General features: G+C 39.4%; 1 protein-coding gene across 1 annotated transcript in view; it reads left to right on the top strand.

The window, feature by feature from the left end:
• Positions 1 to 22,768, top strand: part of LOC136863557 (fibrillin-2) — a 618,768-nt gene that overhangs the window by 382,590 nt on the left and 213,410 nt on the right. Inside the window, exon 6 of the mRNA XM_067139937.2 lies at positions 16,519 to 20,522. Coding sequence (XP_066996038.2) covers positions 16,519 to 20,522 — 4,004 coding nt within the window. The remainder of the gene's footprint in view (positions 1 to 16,518; positions 20,523 to 22,768) is intronic.

Below are 22,768 nucleotides of genomic sequence, written 5' to 3'. Positions count from 1 at the left end.
AAGATTGACCTTCACTGTTTCTGTGTATAAACACAACATGCCGGCACTCACCATCAACACATGGCATATCACTTTGATGCTATGCCTTTTTCCACTGACACCAACACTTCGTTTTAGAGACACTTTCACTTGAAAACACACACGCTGTTGATCTATGCCTTGAAACCGGGCAATAGATTAACGAAAGTTACCATAAGATATTGAATACCGATATCAGTACCTTTGCACAAGTGTTGTATAAGTATTAACAAGCAAACAACAATACTACAGAGTTCGTCCGTAATCAAACGTACAGTCGTTAATGTTCACAGTCAAACGACATAGTAGAGAATATTCACAGTAAACTCCTCCATAAATTGTTCGCGAGTGGTAGTGCTGTTCGCTCGATCGCGTTTTTTCAATGTTTGTGCAGAATTCCTCATCCCCACTCCTCCAACCGGGTGAGTTGGCCGTGCGCTTAGGCGCTCAGCTGTGAGCTTGCATCCGGGAGATAGTGGGTTCGAACTTCACTGTCGGCAACCCTGAAGGTGGTTTTCCGTGGTTTCCCATTTTCACACCAGGCAAATGCTGGGGCTGTACCTTAATTAAGGCCAGAACCGCTTTCTTCCCACTCCTAGCCCTTTCCTATCGCATCGTCGCCATAAGACCTATCTGTATCGGTGCGACGTAAAGCAAATTGTAAAAAAATCTCCTCCATATCCCCAAACTCGTGCCGGCATGGATGTCCAATCGTGAGCGAGATTTATCCCGTGCCATGGTAACACGCGGCTATATCCCTACCACGCCCGCCGAGGATGCATGTGTGAGCCTTGGACTATCCGTATGATTCACTGAAGTTTCCCTTGGATATTTTTCAAAAACCTGGAAATAACTGTATGTTTCCCAACTGCCTGTACGAGATGAATTACTAATATCTAATACGGATACCTTCCAGCTTCAAATATTATTACCTTAATACATCAATAAAATAATAATAATAATAATAATAATAATAATAATAATAATAATAATAATAATAATAATAATAATAATAATAATAATACGGAGGTCGAAACATAAGTTATGGCAACTATTTTGTTTCTCGCGAACAGGAGACAACACGGAAAATCTAAGATATGCATTTGGAAACGTACGTTATGTACTTGCGTATGATGCCACTAGATGGTGTATATAAACAACAGTGTGGGTCTAAGCATTCCCCCAAGTGGAATTCAACAAGCAGGAGCAACGATCGTATATCAAAATAGCAGTTCTTCGCGGCAGAAATGCATGCCAATGCCATGCAGAGCTGTGGGAAGCATTAGGTGTGTGACTATGATCTAATCCTCAAAGTCAAGACGCCATTACGTGGACAATGGTTTGCTAACAAAGAGGACATCGTAACAGCATTTCGGAGAGAGGTGTCACACATTAGCGATACACATGCAGCGAATGGTATTGAGCGCCTGCCCCACCGCTGGCAACGCACAGTGGAAATCTTGGGTGATTTTTTCGAAGGTCTGTAACCAGTGGAGACTTGTCCTTTGTACGTAGTCTTGTGTATTTGCTGTCTACACCGTAATAAAACAATGTTTACCAATGGTCTGTGTTCTATCACTTTTCTACGAGAATCTCCTGAAGTCAGAATTTATCTCCAGGCACTATGCATAAGTGCATGCCCTATATTTCCAAATGCATATCTTAGATTTTCCGTGTCGTCTCCTGTTCGGGAGAAAAAAATAGTTGCCATGACGTATGACTCGACCCTCGTAGTAATAATGGTAATAGTAATAATATGATGTAATAAATCAAGTGTGGGGATGTGATATGTACCATCACACTTGTTTGTAGTAAAACATGGCAGTTACACTTGATTTCTAATTATACGATAGAAGTTCAGCGTTTGAAAATGAACCAGATGTCATTGTAAATTCTTAGCGCTATGAAGAGTGACAAATTACAGGGAAGCTTTAGTGAAAAACTTTGCTCAGAATCCTCAGAAGTAAACCACGACCTACTTACCTCGACAGTTAAAAAACAACACAGCATTTTAAAAACTCGCGGCAAAAAAATCAACCGGAACGAAACACTCACAAAATTTTGCAGCGCGGAGTGAAAAGAGTGCGACAAGTTTTATATGCAAGTATAATGCGTACCGAGCTCGATAGCTGCAGTCGCTTAAGTGCGGCCAGTATCCAGTATTCGGGAGATAGTAGGTTCGAACCCCACTGTCGGCAGCCCTGAAAAAGGCTTTCCGTGGTTTCCCATTTTCACACCAGGCAAATGCTGGGGCTGTACCTTAATTAAGGCCACGGCCGCTTCCTTCCCACTCCTAGCCCTTCCCTGTCCCATCGTCGCCAAAGGACTTATCTGTGTCGGTGCGACGTAAAGCAACTAGCAAAAAAAAAGTATAATGCGTTATTAAATATTATATTTTATATAGTCATTGGCTGAATAAATATTTCATTCATAAACCCAAAAGAACAGCGTATCATGTATTGTAGGCCGTGACAGCGTCGATATAAACTTCATTGTAAATTCCGTCAAATAATGGTAAACGTCATACGTGACTACATAAATCTCTTTCCGAAATAGAGAAGCTACTGCTTTTTCTAGAAAAGTAGACTCTCATGTTGCTATTGTGCCCATCACAAAGGGAAATACTTCTACGTTTCTGGTATTGCGTCAAATGTTGATTGGAACACTTTAAAGCTTCTCTTTGACAAAGAAGTTGAGAGAAATATTTAGGTGCGTATTTACAGCAAAGAGGATGCGTCTGGATGTGTTAGAAGTTAATGATATTCGGGTAAGGGGAGATAACGAGGAAGATATACAAGATCATAAAGTGTTCTTAGCAGGAGTTAAAATGGAAGAGCAGAGTTTGGGGTAGGACTGTTCATCGGGAATACTATTGCACGCAACATAGTTTCTGTCAGGGAGTAAATGAGCGAACGATGTGGGTGGATTTAGAAGTTGGAGGAATTAGGACGAGAATTGTCTCAGTGTATTCAATATATAAGGGGCAGATGAGAAAGAATTTGATACGTTTTATGAAGCACTCTGTGGTCAAAAGCAAGGATAATATGGAGCTATTGGGCGATTTCAATGCGAGAGTTGGAAATAGAACTGAAGGATACGAAAGGGTGATTGGTAAATGTGCGAAAGATATGGAAGCTAGTAGGGGGAAGCGTTTGCTGGACTTCTATGCTAGTATGGGATTAGCAGTTACGAATACATTCTTCAAGCATAAGGCTATTCACCGCTACACATGGGAGGCTAGGGACACCAGATCTAAAATAGGCCATATCATAACCGACTTTGAGTTCAGGAAATCTGGTAGGAACAATCTATACTGAACTAAGTATCTCTTATCCTAGGATAAATCTGTCTGCAGACGAATAAGGGTAGAAAATCTCCAGGACGAGGAAATTATACAGAAGTGCATGAATATAATGAGCGAAAAGTTCCAAACAATAGACAGTAAGCAGGTTCAGGATATAGAAACAGAATGATGACATTCGGGGATACTGTAGTAGAAAAAGCTGTCTGTAAAGATGGGAAAAAGCGAACATCTTGACAGAATGACTAAGTGAGGACAGTTTGTAAAGGTAAAGAGAAAGCGTATCAGAAAGGGTCCCAAACAAGGACTGATGATGCATACAGGGAATTGTACGTACATGAAAGAAGAAGCAGAACGAAACAAATAATCGTTGAATCCGAGTAGAAGTCATGGGAATATTTCGCTAATCATCTCGAGAAGCTAGACCAGAGGTGCTCAGCTGGGCGCCCGTTGAGGCTAGCCTAGTGCGACCGCGCTGGCCTGACGTAAATGCGGGCAGCTTACGTATCAAGCATGCCTGACAGCGAAGCGAGAGAGCGAACACACTTTGCAGTGAAGCGAGGGAGCATTGACGTTCGATTGTGATTACGAAACTCTCCTCCACTACTCACCGAAGTGCTGATTGGGGTACATTATTCAAAACAAAACTCTATAATCGCGACAAAAAAGCTGGCCGTTTCAAGATATTGCGGTTTGATTTATACTGCTCTCGATATAAACCGTCAGTTTTATTTTCTTATATTTATTAATTCAAAGAGAACTGACACGTTATAATTTTTGTGTTACGATCTACAAAAAGTACAGAGTTTAAGCGTACAAGCTACGATTTACAATTCCTCGGATGGGAATGACAGTATTTTCATTTATAAAAGAGTAAAATTCCTGTTATTCATTGAGCAAAAAGTAATATAATTGTTCTAGTGTTGTGTGACTTTCCCTATTCACTGAATTTCTGAAAATAGTATTTAAAATTTAACAGGCGTCCGTAGATAATACCTAGCCTCCAAATGGCGAGAGAAAGTTTAATCACGAGTGAGGACATGGATATTTACTGTCCAAGATTAAAGTACAACAACAATGTAAATGTATCTACCAGATTGGTATACAGTGTGGCTTCAAATAAATAATCTCACTGATTTTATTCCCGGTAAGCATGACTGAATTTAAACCCAAACAACCACAATTCACAGCTTATCCACCTTAACTCCGTATCATATTAGAACTGTTTCTAAAACACCTCTTAAAATGTAACATGAAAATTGTAATTCATTACGTATATTATAAAAATATTTGAGGTTGTAAGCCTAACTATTTGTCACGCAGGAGTTCTTTAACGTGCCTGAAGCCAACGACACAGAGTTGTTACCTTTAAAACACTTGTTAAATGCATGGTACAGGCTTTTACACTGTTGTGAGGATATTTTCGCCAGCCCCGTGGTGTAGGGGTAGCGAGCCTGCCTCTTACTCGGAGGCCCCGAGTTCTGTTCCCGGCCAGGTCAGGGATTTTTACCTGGACCTGAGGGCTGGTTCGAGGTCCATTCAGCCTACGTGATTAGAATTGAGGAGCTATCTGACGGTGAGATAGCGGCCCCGGCCTAGAAAGCCAAAAATAACGGCCGAGAGGATTCGTCGTGCTGACCACACGACACCTCGTAATCTGAAGGCCTTCGGGCTGAGCAGCGGTCGCTTGGTAGGCCAAGGCCCTTCAAGGGCTGTAGTGCCATGGGGTTTGGTTTTGGTTTGGTTTGGTGAGGATATTTTCACAGAAGCAAGGACGGTTGGGTAACAAACCGAATGAATCATAATTACATTATTATTATTATTATTATTATTATTATTATTATTATTATTATTATTATTATTATTACGTAAGATCATAACATGGAAGTAAACTTAAGAGGACAAATCAGGGCATATTGAACCCTTAAACTTACCGTTCCATCGTTGGTCGTCTGCCTCGGCTGCTTCGACAGAGCAAAATCGTACTCTCGTATCTTGGTGTCGTTACGAGTTTTCTTCTGTCACTTCTTCGACCAGACGATAGGGTTCAGAGGAGAGCATAACTACTTCAAACGAGGAGCAAAAATGTGCTTACTAAAATAGTTATTCAATGTAAATCACGATAATTTGTTTATTAAATAGGCAAGATAAATCGGATAAATTTTTCACATGTTGTAACGCAGTCACAATGCATAACGTGAGTGGTAAATATATTGAAATTGTTTATAATTGTCTTCCAAGGAATGAAAACGCAATGTAAAATTCGTCGACAGCAAAAACCAAAAAAATACATAAATAAAAATATAGATAAACCTGAAAATCGGACACCATTGATCCAAACGATAACTGAGAGTTAATCCACACGATCAGTGAAAAATCTGACCTTCAATAAGTAGAATTCCAGATTTACATTTAATTAAGGTTATCCACCAGTCGATTATCCTATGGGATATTGGAACATCCCCCGAATGGATCCTTAATCGAACCAAATCGACTATCAGTTGCTTTGGATAGGTTGCGAAATATTACTTTAAAGCATGGTGTTCATTACAAGTTAACAGCAAATGTCACAATCAAGAAAAAATTCCACCATGTATTGTCATCTCGTGATACCCTTAATTTACAGAGGAATCCCGATGCTGAAACATCCATCACCCCAAACAGATGTTCAGAAGTTACCAACAACACTTGGTCCGAGGGGATATAACGTTACGTCGTTCTGAAGGAACAAAACTGCGAAATGCAGGGAAACATTAATTCGTTATGCATTTAGAAGAAATACCAAACACTGAAGTTACAGAAAAGTGATAATCACTTGAAAATATTCTTACTAAACTATCTCCCAGGTTATGAAACAGTTACGTGGTTAAATTCGTTAAAATACAATTCCACAATATAAAGCAAACAACAGGAAATCCCTCCAAGTTTCTATAACTACGACTACAATTACCAATCTGTCCACCTACACTTGTCCCATTAAACCAAACTACAAGTGATCGATAGATCAACGTCTCGCAGGAATAATGTGCATAACAAAAAATGAAAATAAATATGTTAACAGCTAACGAATCGAAATCGCATTGTAGTGTAAATCATTATCGTAATATACCGAATACCCGAACAATAAATCTTAAAGTAAAGAAAAAGTAAATAAATGTGAACAAATGTTCATCGAATTTGAACATACGCGGCTAAGCAGTAAGGATCAGTCTCCATTAGCCAGGTTTCCACGTGGGACAACCCTTACATTCATCCCACTACTGATAAAACACTATTATGGGAGCACCTTCTGGCTAGTAAGAATTGTGCCGAAACATGGCCTAAACAGTACCTGCTAATATCTTTCACATTCGTATCCATTACTGCAAACACTAACATCGTTCAAGTCGATTCACAAAAATGCCTAACTTATGACTTGACTACGTACAGACGACGCCCTAATCCTGACGATGAGCCCACGATACAGTGTCTACTCATGCATAAGTTATATAATACACGTGATATCCTAAAGCTATCGTTGAGCCAACGTCATTCATACTGCCAGGCTAAATCGAAACTTTAAACACAATGTCCGGATATTTAAACCTTATCCTCGTAGAAACTCTAACACATGAAGTGATATTCGCTATTAGCATGAACTCGAACCTGGAAATATTACTGTGTCTATTTCCTACAATGAAGCGTGAAATAGAAATGAAACAACATCTTCGAATAGTTTAATCTATTCCTCAGTTCAATCTCAAAACACGCAGTGAAGTTCGCTAAATAAAATAAACTCAACAATCGTTTGACATTACGTAATATCACTGAAAACAATAATCACCACTATCACGGCATAACTCGAGTGTGTGGCTCCAATTGATCTACCATGTCAACATTCCATATATGAATAATCGTGAACTGTCCAGTTAAGTAACTTCTCATCGACCTAAGCAAGTTAAACTATCATCGTAATAAAATTCATTTTCCACACCCGCAATGTTTCCAGTCAGGGATATTTTCGTCTCATAAAAATACATAATAGAATTTAATTCACAATAATTAAGTATTTTCTTGACCGTGTGTCAGAATGTATTTTGTTCGTGAGGTCGGATATCACAAAATGCACTTCGCTGGTATCAAACAGAATCGTCACATAGCCTTAACTGCCGTTGCCTACGGTCTTACATAAAATAGTAATCATGGGACAACATCAACTTGTTCTTAAAATAGGCGTCACAACGCGCTCACTTGTATTTGACATCCCATATATTCTTCAATCGTTCTGGACTGCTACAGGATATTGCTCCTCTTATACAGCCTGTCTCAGAAATAATAGACCTCAACCTATACACATGTCACAAAAATTCCTCTCTGTCGAACTACAGGGCCTCTTACTCTCGGCTTCCTTCTTATTCTACATCGCTCATAATATACAAGCTTACTCTGCCTTTAACATCTTCCTAATTATTCTCAAAATATTCCATTTCCATTAAAATCCATTTTCTTCTTACTTGAAACTTTTTTAAATACAAGCGATCCTATGACCAAATAACTTTATAATGACCTCACAATTAACTTCTCGAATTTTTTCCGCACCTCAGGAGCAAAATACCATACCGTGATTTTTCATGTCACAAATACGCGGTGTCACAATATTTAAATTTCCCCAAAATGCCAACTTTATCATTCTTCACTGGATTTCGATATAAACCGCAAATCTCGTTTGACATTACTGCTTAACGCATATTTATCATCATCTCAAATTTTATCCTTAGGTGATTATTATGATTATTATTACTATTATTATTATTATTATTATTATTATTATTATTATTATTATTATTATTATTATTATTATTATTATTATTATTATTAGATACGTTGATATTTGACTTTACCACACTCATGACGGTCACTTCATCGTTATCATTATTGTAACTTTTGCCGGCCCGAACATTATTTCATTGATTTTCACTGCAAGATTTAACTTCACTCTTAATTTTTTACAGAAATGTAAACACAGTTTAAAGTCTCGCGCGCTGACATAAATAACAAATAATTCGCCTCCACACTGGAATAATGACAAGACACATCATCGTCGTCGCAACACTTAAATTTACACACGCCACATATGCAACGCGATGTTATGATTTATTAATTTATTAATTTAAAGGAACAAGCTTTTACATTTCTAACGACAAAGCGTGATATTTGAATTAGACAGACCTGTAATTTCGCCGTTATCGTGACGTTATCTCGGCTTCATCTTACGCCAGCCACCTCAGGACTTAGCCCCTCATAATTGCAGGATACATTCTTCGCTTAAATACTACCTTATAAATACACTGATTCTGCACACGTCTTGAAGTAGCACACATTGATTTTCTGAAACTTAATAATAAATTTTATTCTGTACACATATACTACAGTTAAACCGCCCCGCTTAGTGTCGAGAACTCAACTAATGCAGTTTGAGGAAATCTCCAAATCCTTCCTTTCCAGGTGTTTCACAGTTGTGACTGACCGTGAGACATAAGCTTATCTCCGCCATACTACAACAGTCCTCCCCTTACCGATTACCAAGGTAACATCGTCCGCAATAATTCACAAGAGCTATCTATGAATCTGCTGTCTCCCTAGGCAGAATTTCAGGAATCCTATAATTATTTAACTTATGATTTTCTTCCCCGACCGGGATGGATATCGTGAATACAATGTTTCAATATCTATTTTGCCTCCGTTCACCATTTACCACCTGGTAACATATTCATCCCTCAAACCAACGGGCTTTAGAGATTCTATAAGTCTATTTCGCACACTTTAAGCCTTTTTCTTAATGTCGATTCACCCTCTCGGACAATTGAATGATGACTGACGCTATTTGTTGAGGAGGGGGTATGTATGTCTTCCCTAGGGACGCTCTGCTTGGCGTTATGTACTGCTGTGCAATCATTCCATATGATGACCATTGGACGGTTTTCTTCGAGACTCACCCCAGAGATTCCACCTATTTTTTCAGTCATGATAGTGTCTGCTGATTTTTCCTGTTTCCTAAACGGGCGTAATTAATTAATTTCATGCACGAGGGTTCCCGCGTACTTTGACTGCATGCCCTTGACACTTGTACCCCACTCTGCCAGCATGGATGCCATCTTTTCTCCGAGCCTAATTAAATACATTTTCACCCTGTGGACTTTAGCTTCATCAGATATTTCCCAAAATTCTTAATTACTTATTTCTTTGTTAATGACAGTGCCGAAATCTCACGCAATGAGGGTTATCATCCAGAATTTCATTACTGATTACCCGAAGTCTTCCGAAATATTCCGACCTCGTTCGATGTTTGGTGGCTCTCCTCCCTCTGTGAGTTATGCCACGGAACACGAGGTGAGCTTGCAATAAGAATATGGATGCACTCCATCTTGTAGTTGAAATTTAAGCAAGGTAGAATTATGTGTTCTATATATTCATTTAAAATACTAGGAGTACGGGACTGGAACAATTTATTTAGGAAAATGTTCGTTATATTTCCAAGTTGTTGAGGACATTTAAGAAAAGGCTGGAAAACAGATGACGGGGAATCTGCCACCTGGGCGACATTCCTGAATGGGTATCATTGATTGATTGATTGATTGATTGATTGATTGATTGATTGATTGATTGATTGATTGATTGATTGATTGATTGATTGATTGATAGTTATTAAAATAGTTATTAAAAGTTGTATCTACCCTACCGTCCAATATTCTTATGGTGAAATACTTTTCCACTAACAGAATTCGAACGGACTAACCACGGTGTCAGACTATGAAGACTTGACCCCTTAATGATCATGGGTACCGGACAAAATATACTAACTAGAATCGAGTAAATATGGTAGACGTTTTGAAACACCGTATTCCGTATGGATCTCCGATTGGGCGTAGTCAGCACGTGTAAATGGGCTGTATGTTGTTGGTTGGCGGAGGTGTGGAAAGTGACTGAGCACCGTAAAGCAAGTCGATCCAGGCTTTTATTTATTTATTTATTTATTTATTTATTTATTTATTTATTTATTTATTTATTTATTTATTTATTTATTTATTTATTTATTTATTTATTTGGATCAGTATCAGACCAAATAGCCATCTGGATATTACAACATGCTGGTTTGAACTTTACAATTCATTACAAGTCATTGTCACATTTGAAACATATATATACTGTATATGTAAAAGACATATACAATGATTGAGAAGATTCTGTACACTATTTCTATGTATTAGACCTCTGGAATATTCAAGAAGGTAAGTTTTTTTGTAACGTAACTTTCTAGACGAATGGCTAGGCACCTATATAAAGAGACGATCTTGACGGTGAAGTCAGTTACTGCTAAGTTGTGGTTTGGAAGCTATTGGAAGAGGGTTATTGTTTAGTAGCACGTGGCTGACTTGCCGAATTAGGCAGTCTCCATGTTGAATTGATCGGTAGTCATCTGTTTTCAACTGTGCTTCAAAGTGTAACATCGATGGTATTCCGTGTCAGTTGTCAACTATTTGAAGTTGGCGGCTTTGTTGATATTCTACAAGTGAAGTGTTTGTGTTTTGTGATACGGTGATTAAGGTTATGTGTATATTAATGTGTGTATATATGTGAATAAAATTAATTGTACCAACTGACAGCATCTCGTGTGCTTCTGTGTGGATACATTAACTTATGTTGCACATCATCACATTATAATCACATACATGAACATATAGTCAGTGAAATTTGTAGGCAGGTTTGTGTTAGATAGTTTCTAATAATAGTATAAGTTTTTTGTCTTTAGTCGCCAGTAGTGTACTTATACCGTGTGGTAACTGTTGCTTAGCGAGAATCAGAAATTTAATCAACACATTTTGCTGTTGGTGGTAACGAGCACAGGCAACAAAAGATAATTTAGGTCCTGAATCAACTAACCATCACATGAACAGTACGATGTGTCCACTACGTTGATGCGATAAAGGTGACTTCTAAAACTTCCGTGATTGAAGGGCATTCGAGTGATTGTCGAGATGAATCGTCGTTGTGTGTTCCATTGTGCGAACCAAGGATGTTGCGGGGGATTCTGTTCGGCCATTGAGTAATATTTACCTTTGTGGTTTAAACCCCGACTTACGGAACGTTGCCAGTAGCCCTTTGACTTCGATGAGACTTGATAAGGTACGTGACTAGAGAGCCACTGTAGTCTTAAAGATACGTACTTAGATGATCTTCATTCTCTCTTATTACGCTTTGGCGAATGACCTGCTTTTTACATAATTTATTGGATTTCGGGTTCAGTTGGGATCGAACCCGCCAACGTGGGGACAGATGGTCAGTACTCATCCGTCTGAGCCACTCAGCTCAGTAGATTTACATGTGATTTCCACAGTCTCTACCTTTATTCATCCTTCTTTGCAGCATATACTAGGTAGATTTACGTTATATAATTGTTCAGTTCTTCGGACGATTCGGTATTTCCCAACTCTTTGACTGCAATAAGAGAATGCACTACTAGGACACAAGTCATCACCTAACCGTTCTCCGACACCGGGACAGTAATTCAGAACAATGCTTCCACTGAAGTTCCCAATACTGAAAAAAAAACCCGAACGAATAATGCCGAATACTCGTGTGAGGAGAAATTTGTTATTAATGTTATCACTTTATGTTGACAACCTTTATTTTCACTCAGATACTATTCTACCACTTAAGTTACTACTATTTTGTCCTAATATTTCTTATATCGTAAGCTATCTTACCATGTTATCTTTCAATTTCAGTTCATAACGTAATACAATGCAAGAGGCTGTAAGTTAAGAAATAACATTTGTAAAGTGCTATACTTCACCATGTGAATAGATTTTCCACGTATCTCAGTTTAATATGAGCTCTAAATAATTTACTATACTAACTGAAATTTCTTTATTATTACTTTAATTCCAAATTAATGTAGGATCAATGTTTAATCTCCATGGATTTGCGAATATGTGAAGTTTATTAACATGAGCCTATAATGCTTCCAAATGACGAGCCGGTTTACCCTCTCTGAAAGGTCAGTTTATTTGATGTCACTCAGTTCTCTTCTGCATGTGCTTTTGGTAGTCTGCAACTCACGAGAGCGCAGGAGGGTGACGTCATGGAGCAGTAAGTTAATGGTCACTCTCCCAGAGCAGGGCCATCCAAACAGCGCTATGGCCGCGCTCCAAGCCAGTGCCCCGAGCGCTTTGGGGGAAGATAGTTTCGGTAGAGGTGGGAGGAGCTTGGCTGGCTGAGCGAGCAGCCGATCCATCAGTCGCTAGTCTAGTCCAATGCGCTTTGTTGACAGAATGAAACTAAATCAGTTTCCCAGCTGTCATAAAAATGAAATGAAATGGCGTATGGCTTTTAGTGCCGGGAGTGTCCCAGAACAAGTTCGGCTCACCAGATGCAGGTCTTTCGATTTGACTCCCGTAGGCAACCTGAATGTCGGGATAAGGATGAAATGATGATGAAGACGACACAAACACCCAGTCCCCCTGCCAGCGAAATCAACCAATTATGGTTAAAATTCCCGACCCTGCCGGGAATCGAACCCGGGACCCCTATGACCAAAGGTCAACACGCTAACCATTCAGCCATGGAGCCGGGCACAGCTGTCATGACTGAACATCATATAGCAGAATGGGAAATTTCATTTTTCTGTACAGCTTATAAAGGGCATGCCAAATGTTTCGTGTGCCACCGAGATTTAGTGTGTTTAAAATAAACACAATTTGGAACGGCACTACAGTGGCAATCACAGGGATGATTATGGTGATTTGACAGACGCCAGTCGCTAATCGAAGTTGGAAGAAATGGAAGAAAATTTCAAGCAGCACTATTCTATACGTATCATTTTTTTTAAATTTGAAAATGATTGTTTATAAATGGGAATGAAGAAATGTTTGAATTATCTGAAGAATACAAAAATTGTGACTTGCCGTATTTTTTTTGACAGGAGATTGAGGAGCTATAAATGATCACTGCGATTTTCCAAAGCTGAGGAACCCTTCGCGGAAGGGAATTTAATCAAGGAGTGCCTAATGCACGCGGCGGCATGTATTTGTCCTGTGGAGCTAGTTGAGAAATTTGACAAAAACTCTCTTTCTCGTTAAACTGTGGCTCGCAGAATAGACAATATGACCGTTGACATAGAACAGCAATTAATGGACAAGGCAGCAAATTTTATATCATTTTCCATCGCCCTCGACGAATCAACCGACAATGCAGACACAGCTCAGCTCGTTATTTTCATTCGAGGGGTGGATGACGATCTTCGGGTCACCAAGGATTTCCTAGACTAGGTAGCTCTCAAAGACACCACTACCGCTTTCGAAATTTTAAAAGCTGTGGAGGGTGTTTTTGAGTCAATGGGATTAAAATGGGAGCTCCTGCTTTACGTGGTCTACGCTCGGAGGTTCCTCAGCTATGTAAAAGTAAAACTGGCTGAGAGCGGTAATGCTCTAAGGCGGCGATCCATTGCTTGATATAGCAGGAGGCAATCTGTGCAAAAGTCGCCATGCTTAAAGACCTAATGGGAACAGTTGTGCGAATGGTAAATTTTCTTCGCACCCATGGACTCACGCACTGTCAATTCAAAGAGTTCTTGGATGACATCGAAGCGGAGTATCCGGATATCCCGTACCATGCAGAAGTAAGATGGCTGAGCAAGGCGAAGGTGCTTCATTGTGGTTTTTGCTTGCGGAACGCAATAGATAACTCTTGTGACATGAAAGGGCGGCCCGAAGTTCTTTTGCGTGATCCTAAGTGGGTGGCAGACTTGGCCTTTTTAAGTGACATTACTGCCCATCTGAATGCTTTGAACACTCCGCTCCAGGGTGAAAAGCACAATATCTGCGATTCGGTGGAAAGAATTCGAGCGTTCAAAAGAAAATCGATTTTGTGGGAAAACCAAATGCGTGCAAGGAACACAGGACATTTTCTATAGCTTGAAACAGTGAAAGAAAGTGTCGACTTTGATGAGTACTTGCAGGTAATTCGCCAATTACAAGAAGAGTTTCAAAAGAGATTTTCAGAATTATCAGAACTCCAAGCGGTGTTAGATGTATTTGTTCGACCATTTTCTCTTAGAGCAGACAGTGCTCCACAATTGAGTTGATTGAACTACAGTGCAATGTTCGTCTTAAAGACCGCTTTCTAATGTCACGAAGTATAGAAGATTTCTAAACAGCGGCTTTCCGCAAGAAGAATACTCCCTTTTGCATCAACGTGCATGTAAAGTTCTGTCAATGTTCGGCCCAACGTACATTTGTGAGCGTTTCTTTTCGGTTCTTAATCTTAACTAAAGTAAACATCGTACAGCGATGAGCGATAGAAACTTTCGCAATTGTTTAAGAATAGCTGTGTCCAGAAATATTGTACCCAACTTGGAGAAGGTTATTTGCTCCAAAACTAAAAGCTCGTAAAAACGGCTGAGCAAAAGCCACTCAAGGTCTGTACTATCTGTTCATATTTGTAAAATTTTGTTGAATTTTCCTCTCAGATATGTTCTAATTTCAGATTTGAATAAATCACATTATTCTTTACTTAACACTTGATTTCGTTTCCTGCATATTCCATAATTGGAGTACCTTTCGATTTATATATGCGGTGTATTTTGATGTCAACAAACCCACAAAAGCCGTCGACCGCACGTCTGTACGTACGTACCTAGTCACCGCGGTCCGAACATCATCCGTCTGTCCCAGTCTCCTCGCTGCCACACTGTAGCGGTGGTAGGGGAAGGAGCGCTAGTCTGACTGCCCAGTGCTCCCCGAGCGCGGGCGCGCTCTCGGAGTGCAATGACTGGATGGCCCTGTTCTAGAGTGACTTGGTTAAAAGAGCAGGGCATTTGGGAGAGTTTCCCGTGAATACAGTTCTTTCTTCAGACATATTTTAAATCGAAAAATGTTTAGTACGATATTCTCCATTCCTCGTTTAATAATTGTCCACGGAAATCACTAACGCGAGCTTCTACATTACCGGATACAGATTCATCTCAATTACTCAGGTCAACATTTTTAACTTGCAGCGAAGTATAAGATGATTTAATTTGCACTGTGTCATCGAACATTTCATAGAGCTTTCCTTAGAACTCCGCCCGACAGCACTGAAACAAGAAAAGAACATATATTTTCATCACTATAAACGATATGGAGATACATTTTGAGTGATATAATTAACAAGTTTCCCGAACAATCATTTATTTCTACTTCTACTTCTTCAGCATGATGTTTTGGAATTTGAAGTAGATACTTAACAGAAAATAACTCCATCTATATTTCCCTCAGTGAACAAATAATTGGTAAAAATTATGTAGATTTTGTGTATGTTAATCAAAATGCTGTATTGTGATCATAACGCCTATAAATGTTATGAAACATTCAGACACACTGAAGAGTGTCCTACCCCCATGATGTAACAGCCCCGAAGGGCCATGGCCTACCAAGTGACTGCTGCTCAGCTCGAAGACCTGCAGATTACGAGGAGGCGTGTGGTCGGCACAATGAATCTTCCAGGCCACTAGTTTTGGCTTTTTAGACCGGTGTCGCTATGTCACCATCAGATAGCTCCTCGACTGTAATCACGTAAGCTGAGTGGACCTCGTACCAGCCCTCAGATGTAGGTAAAAGTTCCTGACCTGGCCCAGAATCAAACTCGGGGCCTCCGAATGAGAGGTAACTAGATTTTAGAAATCACTATCCAATGCGAGAATAAGGCAAGTAGTTTATAATAAATTTCAATCACCCGATAGCTAACGAATGAAATTTAAAGTTACTAGTAATCATTTTAGTAACAACACTATCAGTGACCTCCTTGTTGAGTGTATTACTCTTTAACTCCCAGTACTCTTTTACAGACTTCATTATGATACACACACTTCACTGCACTGTACAATACTTCTTCCGCTAACGAAATAAGAAAGTATATTATATATCTTCATCCTTAAGTATTCATGGAATCAATGCCGAATACTCGTATGAAGAGAAATTTGTTATTAATGCTATCACTTGATGCTGACTACCTTTATTTTCACTCAGAATCTATTCTAGCAATGAGCCCCTTTAAACAACAGTCATCACCATCGTCATTGCACGTTCATGATCTAGAAACAATTTGTAATCAGATCATTTCTCAGTTTCAAGTGAACCATATTTATGTAAAAGCTCAGTGTAATGTTTTGTTTTCTTTTGCAGATATTGATGAATGCCAAACTGGAGATGCAAACTGTTCCCACGAGTGCATCAATGAACCTGGGAGCTTTGAATGCGCGTGTCCTGAAGGTTATGATATTGCTGATGACGACAGAACGTGCGAAGATCTTGATGAATGCTTGGAAGACAACGAAATAGATGGTGGTTGTTCTCATCAATGTGTCAACGATATAGGAAGTTTCCATTGCGAATGTCCCGATGGTTTTAAATTAGGCAGCGATATTCGCACCTGTGTAGACATTGAAGAATGCCTTGCTGATAATGGTGGGTGTTCTCATGAATGTATCAACGAAATTGGTAGCTTTCGTTGTGAGTGTCCCGATGGATATGTATTGGACAGCGATTCGATAACATGTAAGGATATAGATGAGTGCAGCAATATTGAGGATAATGAAACTCATCCTCAGTGTTCTCACGATTGTATTAATGAGCCAGGATCCTTTAAGTGTGCGTGTCCAAGCGGTTTTGTACTTCAAAGTGACTTGCGAACGTGCGAAGATATCAATGAGTGTACTACGAATCATACTGAAGTTCATTGTTCTCATGAATGTGTCAATACACCTGGGAGCTACGACTGTGCTTGCCCGTCCGGTTTCAAACTGAAGGATGACTATAAAAACTGTGAAGATATAAATGAATGTACAGATTTAACAAGCACTCACTGTTCACATGACTGTGAGAACGAAATAGGAAGTTTTAAATGCAAGTGTCCTAATGGATACGTTCTAGGTGAGGATATGAGGACGTGTGAAGATATTGACGAGTGTATCTCTAAGGATCCAGATGACGCTGTGTGTTCTCACGAGTGTATTAATGAACCCGGAAGTTACAAATGTGCTTGTCCCAATGGTTTTAAACTTGGAAGTGACTGGAGTACTTGTGAAGACATCGACGAATGCAAAGAGTTTGAATATATCAATTCAAGCATAGGTTGTTCACATGAGTGTATAAATGATATTGGTAGTTTCCAGTGTCTATGCCCAACTGGATTTCACTTGGGAGACGACCTAAAGAGCTGTGTAGATATTGATGAATGCCAGCAATCCGATGAAGATAGTGGTGATATCAGATGCTCGCATGAATGTGTAAATAAAGTGGGAAGTTTCACCTGTAAATGCCCCACCGGCCTAATTCTGAGTGATGACTTAAGAACCTGTAAGGATATTGACGAATGTGAAGAAAGGCAAGGTGGTCGCCTTGCAAATTGTTCCCATTCTTGTATCAACATATTTGGAAGTTACAAATGCACATGTCCTAATGGTTTGGTTTTGACAGATGATTTTAACACATGTGAAGATATAGATGAATGTACAGTGCACGGAGGAGATGGCGTAGGGCCCAGATGTTCCCATGGGTGTGTTAATGATCACGGAAGTTTCAAATGTACGTGTCCTGCTGGATTTACACTTGGAAGTGATTTGAGGACATGTGAGGATATTGATGAATGTTTTACAATAGAGGGAGAAAATGAAAAATCAAATTGTTCACATGGATGCGTTAATGTTATTGGAAGTTTCACATGTACTTGTCCATCTGGGTTTGTACTTAAAGATGATTTCCGAACCTGTGAAGATATCGACGAATGTTTAAAAAATGACCCTCCCCCTGGTTGCTCTCATGGATGTGTCAATGACCATGGCAGTTTTCGGTGTACGTGTCCTCCTGGATTGGTACTTCTTGATGATATGAAGACATGTGAGGATATTGATGAATGTGGAGAAGATGAAATTGATTCCGGATGTTCTCATAAATGTGTTAACGAACACGGAAGCTTCAAATGTACTTGTCCAAGTGGATACGTACTAGGAGAGGACCTCAGAACATGTGAAGATTTGAACGAATGTGAAAGCCAGGAAAATAACACTACAGAGACGTTGTGTTCTCACATTTGCATCAATCAGTTAGGTAGCTTCCATTGCAAGTGTCCTGATGGTTATATTTTGGGAGACGATCGTCGAACATGCGAAGATGTAAATGAATGCTCTAAAAATCACAGCTGTTCTCACAGGTGTGTCAATGAGATAGGAAGCTTCAGGTGTGAATGCCCTAGTGGATTTCTTCTGGATGACGATCGCAGAACATGTGAAGACGTTGATGAGTGTGTCGATGGAAATGAAATAGTTGTTTGTGCACACAATTGTGTTAATGACCATGGAAGTTACCACTGTGAGTGTGAGAGTGGTTACCGGCTGGGATTAGACCAGAAGAGCTGCGAAGATATAAATGAATGCATGGATAACAATGGGGGGTGTTCTCATCTCTGTGCCAATATGGACGGAGGGGTTGAATGTGCTTGTCCAGAAGGTTACCGGTTATTAGAGGATGATGGAAAAACATGTTTGGAAGTTGATGAGTGCATGGTTGAGAACGGCGGTTGTTCGCATTACTGTAGCAGTACTGGAAACAACATCAAGTGCAGCTGTCCCGTGGGTTTCCGATTGGATGCAAGAGATCGCAAGACATGCAAGGACGTAGATGAATGCGATGAACAGAATGCATGTTCTCATAACTGTGTTAACACCGACGGGAGCTTTATTTGTTCGTGTCCAAATGGATATGAGTTAGATGCAGATGATCAAAGTTCGTGTAGGGACATAAATGAATGTGCTCAAGAAAACGGCGGATGTTCTCATGAATGTGTTAACACAGAAGGAAGCAGCCATTGTAACTGTCCCTCGGGTTTACAGATTGATGACGACAATACAACTTGTACAGATGTTAATGAATGCGATTTTGACAATGGAGGATGTTCACATGAGTGCGTTAATACCGAGGGAAGTAGTTACTGTGCATGTCCCAGAGGATTTGAACTTAGGGATGATGACCCTTTCAAATGTGAGGATATTAATGAATGTCTTGTGAATAACGGCGGGTGCAGTCACCTTTGTAAGAACAGATATGGGTATCACAAGTGTGGATGTCCCGATGGCTATGTTCTGCATAGAGATAAAAGAAATTGCGTCAATATGAATGAATGTCTCGTGAATAATGGAGGCTGTACAGATATATGTGTAGATAATGTTGGTAGCTATGAATGCCGGTGTCCTCCTGGTCACTATATCAGCAGTGATAAAAGGACTTGTGTTGACGTTGACGAGTGCCTGGATTCGAATGGGGGCTGTTCACACACTTGTTTGAACACTCCTGGAGGTGTCAGATGTGATTGTCCAACTGGATATAATATTTCTGAAGACAATAAAACGTGTGTTGATATTGATGATTGTTTGAAAGACAACGGTGGATGTAGTCATGAATGTATGAACATACCCGGAACTTTCATCTGTACTTGTCCAGATAACCATCACCTCGACGCCGACAATAAAACTTGCAATGAGGTGGATGCCTGTTTAAATTACAAGCAGAAATGTTCACATGGCTGTGCAAGTGGACCCTCAGGTCCTCACTGCACTTGCCCATCCGGTTTCTCAATGGGGTATGACGAAAGAACTTGTCAAGATGTGGACGAGTGTCTGATAAAGAATGGCGGATGTTCCCACACTTGCAAAAATACTGTTGGGAGTTTTATTTGTTCATGCCCATCCGGAGCCAGTCTCGGCATCGACAATAAAACATGTCAAGACGTAGATGAGTGCCTTAATAACAATGGAGGTTGCTCCCATACGTGTGAAAATATTGCTGGCAGTTACCTTTGCAGTTGCCCTTCAGGTTACATTCTTACTGATGATAGAAGGACTTGTGACGATGTAGATGAATGTCAAATAAAGAATGGTGGTTGTTCTCACATTTGTACAAACATGGCAGGTAGTTACCGTTGTAGCTGTCCCTCAGGATACTGGCTCGCACATGAAAATAGGAAGTGCGCTGACATCGACGAATGTTCCATACGTAACGGCGAATGTTCTCATGAATGTGTCAACACTCCAGGCAGCTTCCATTGTGCTTGTCCACAGGGTCTGAGACTAAGAGATCAGTCACACTGTGAGGAGGTGGATGTATGCAGTGAAAACAACGGTGGATGCTCTCAGGTAAGATTTCCGTCTTTCTCGCAGTTTTAACTAAACGTTACTTTTATTACTGTTTATAAATGCATTCCCTTATGCTTTGAGCGTGTATAGTCTTCTCAGGTAAATTATAGTCTCAAGTCCAAGAAGACAGTCGTGTATATAGGGTAACACATGTGTGAATTCGTTTCTGATCATTTCTTAAGACAGTCGGAATTTGATGTGGCCTGTGCATTTAAGAAACAATTAAATATGAAAGGGTGAAATAAATGCATACAAACTAGCCTCGTGGTGAACAAAAATCAGCAATTACAGTAGCCATAAAATGTGGAATGAAACATTTTCCAGTGTATTGCTACACACACTGCTAATGAAATTTCCTCCTGTTGAAGATATTGAATACTCAAATAATAATAATACAGGTCTGTCTATAATGTACTAATGAAGAACTTAAAACTTTATTCGTTTGGATAACGTCGAGAGATTGCACGGTTAAATGAGAATGATAACAATTTTAAAACATGAAAGTGATATAATCACTGCGACAATGAAACCGTGGTAGACATACGTGGCATACTGAGATCGTAAATTTACGTAAATGGACACATGTCTCGATCAGAATTAGAAATGTATTTATTCTCCTTGTAATTTGAAATATCGCCAAAGTCTCGGCATCCAGAAACAGAAAACTACAGAAACTAGCATCTTTTTAAATTATGTCTGTAATATTGTAGAGCAGAAATTTTCCGCACATATCCCAAGTGATTGCATCCTGCTTGGGTAAGTGTTTAATGTAGATACGCGCGGCATTAATTGTCTGTCATTATGAACAGTCATAATTGAATATACCAGTGAAGTATTTATGGCAAGTGAACGGGTTCCCGAGACACTAAGATAAATATAATGTGAAAGAAAGAAGTAGAGGAAGGTTTTACGAAGATGGGTGAGAAATAATAAAACACAGAAGACCTCAAGACAGGAAGACTTCAAAAACCTATCTCTTAGTCAAAGCGTATTAATTTAAATTCATTATTAGACTGAATGAAATGAGAATTCTTTGGACTGAAATTTAAATTATCCTAGTGCCGACCTAAAAAAATAAGGATTTACTAACGGCTTAATAAGTCGTTTAAGTGTTGTAACTTTCTGGAGATAGATTGAGTGGTGTGTAAAGGAACATCTTCGTGACAGCGGTGGGGTGATTTCCGACAAAAGAGTAGCGTTACAAAAATGTTGCTAAGTTTGGACTGGGAAGACTTGGGAGAAAGAATACGAGCTGCTCGACTAAGTGGTTTGTTCCGAGCTGTCATCGGAGAGATGGCGTGGAATGACATTAGGAGAGGAATAAGTTTGAGTGGCGTCTTTAAAAATAGGAAAAATCACAATATGAAGATAAAGTTGGAATTCAAGAGGACAAACTAGGGTAAATATTCATTTATAGGAAGGGGAGTTAGGAATTGGAATAACTTACCAAGGGAGATGTTCAATTAATTTCCAATTTCCTTGAAATCATTTAAGAAAAGGCTAGGAAAACAACAGATAGAGAATTTGCCACCTGGACGACTGCCCTAAATGCAGATCAGTATTGATTGATTCATCTCCTGGCACGTCTGAATGATGTCAGTAGTCTACAGAACGTTGAAATGCCATCAATAGTATAAATAATCGTAGATGTCCAGAATAACAACATCCCAAATGCAAAATACGGAGAATGTGAACATGTTGTCAATGAAAAGTTTCTTCTGGAACGAAGCCTGTGTGCGATAAACTACCTGATCTTTTTTTTAAACTCTCATTATGGTTCGATAACGATTATAAAGACTACATTGAATTCCGAACTAGCAGTGAGACTGAATTTCATATCAACGCAGTAGAGAATAAATACACAAAAATATAGCGATATCCATTTTTGAAGTAATACACGCAACGTTCCCACGAAGGTTGTTTGTAAAGAAGGAACAATACTCAGCCAAGAATTAATGATTGATTGTAAACGAATGAAATTAAGTAATTTTTCCTTGTGATATAATAGGCTATAACCTAGTATTGCCAGAATAATAAAATTATCATCATTTTAAGTTCAATTCAAAGAGGCTGTAGACAAGGACATCTACTGCGGAGACTCAAAGTCATCATATCGTAAGACATGAAATATTTGGAATCTTTATATTTGTAAATGCAACAGCAAGAGGAATATTACATTTTGTAGGCTGTGAAAGATGATGTTTTACCCATTGTGCTTATATAAAAAATCCTTTCTAAGTATCTCA

This window comes from Anabrus simplex, chromosome 2 (genome assembly GCF_040414725.1).
Source record: "Anabrus simplex isolate iqAnaSimp1 chromosome 2, ASM4041472v1, whole genome shotgun sequence".
Classification (NCBI taxonomy): Eukaryota; Metazoa; Arthropoda; class Insecta; order Orthoptera; family Tettigoniidae; genus Anabrus; species Anabrus simplex.
Note: the sequence above shows the minus strand (reverse complement) of the source record. Positions and strands in the feature narration are given on the sequence as shown.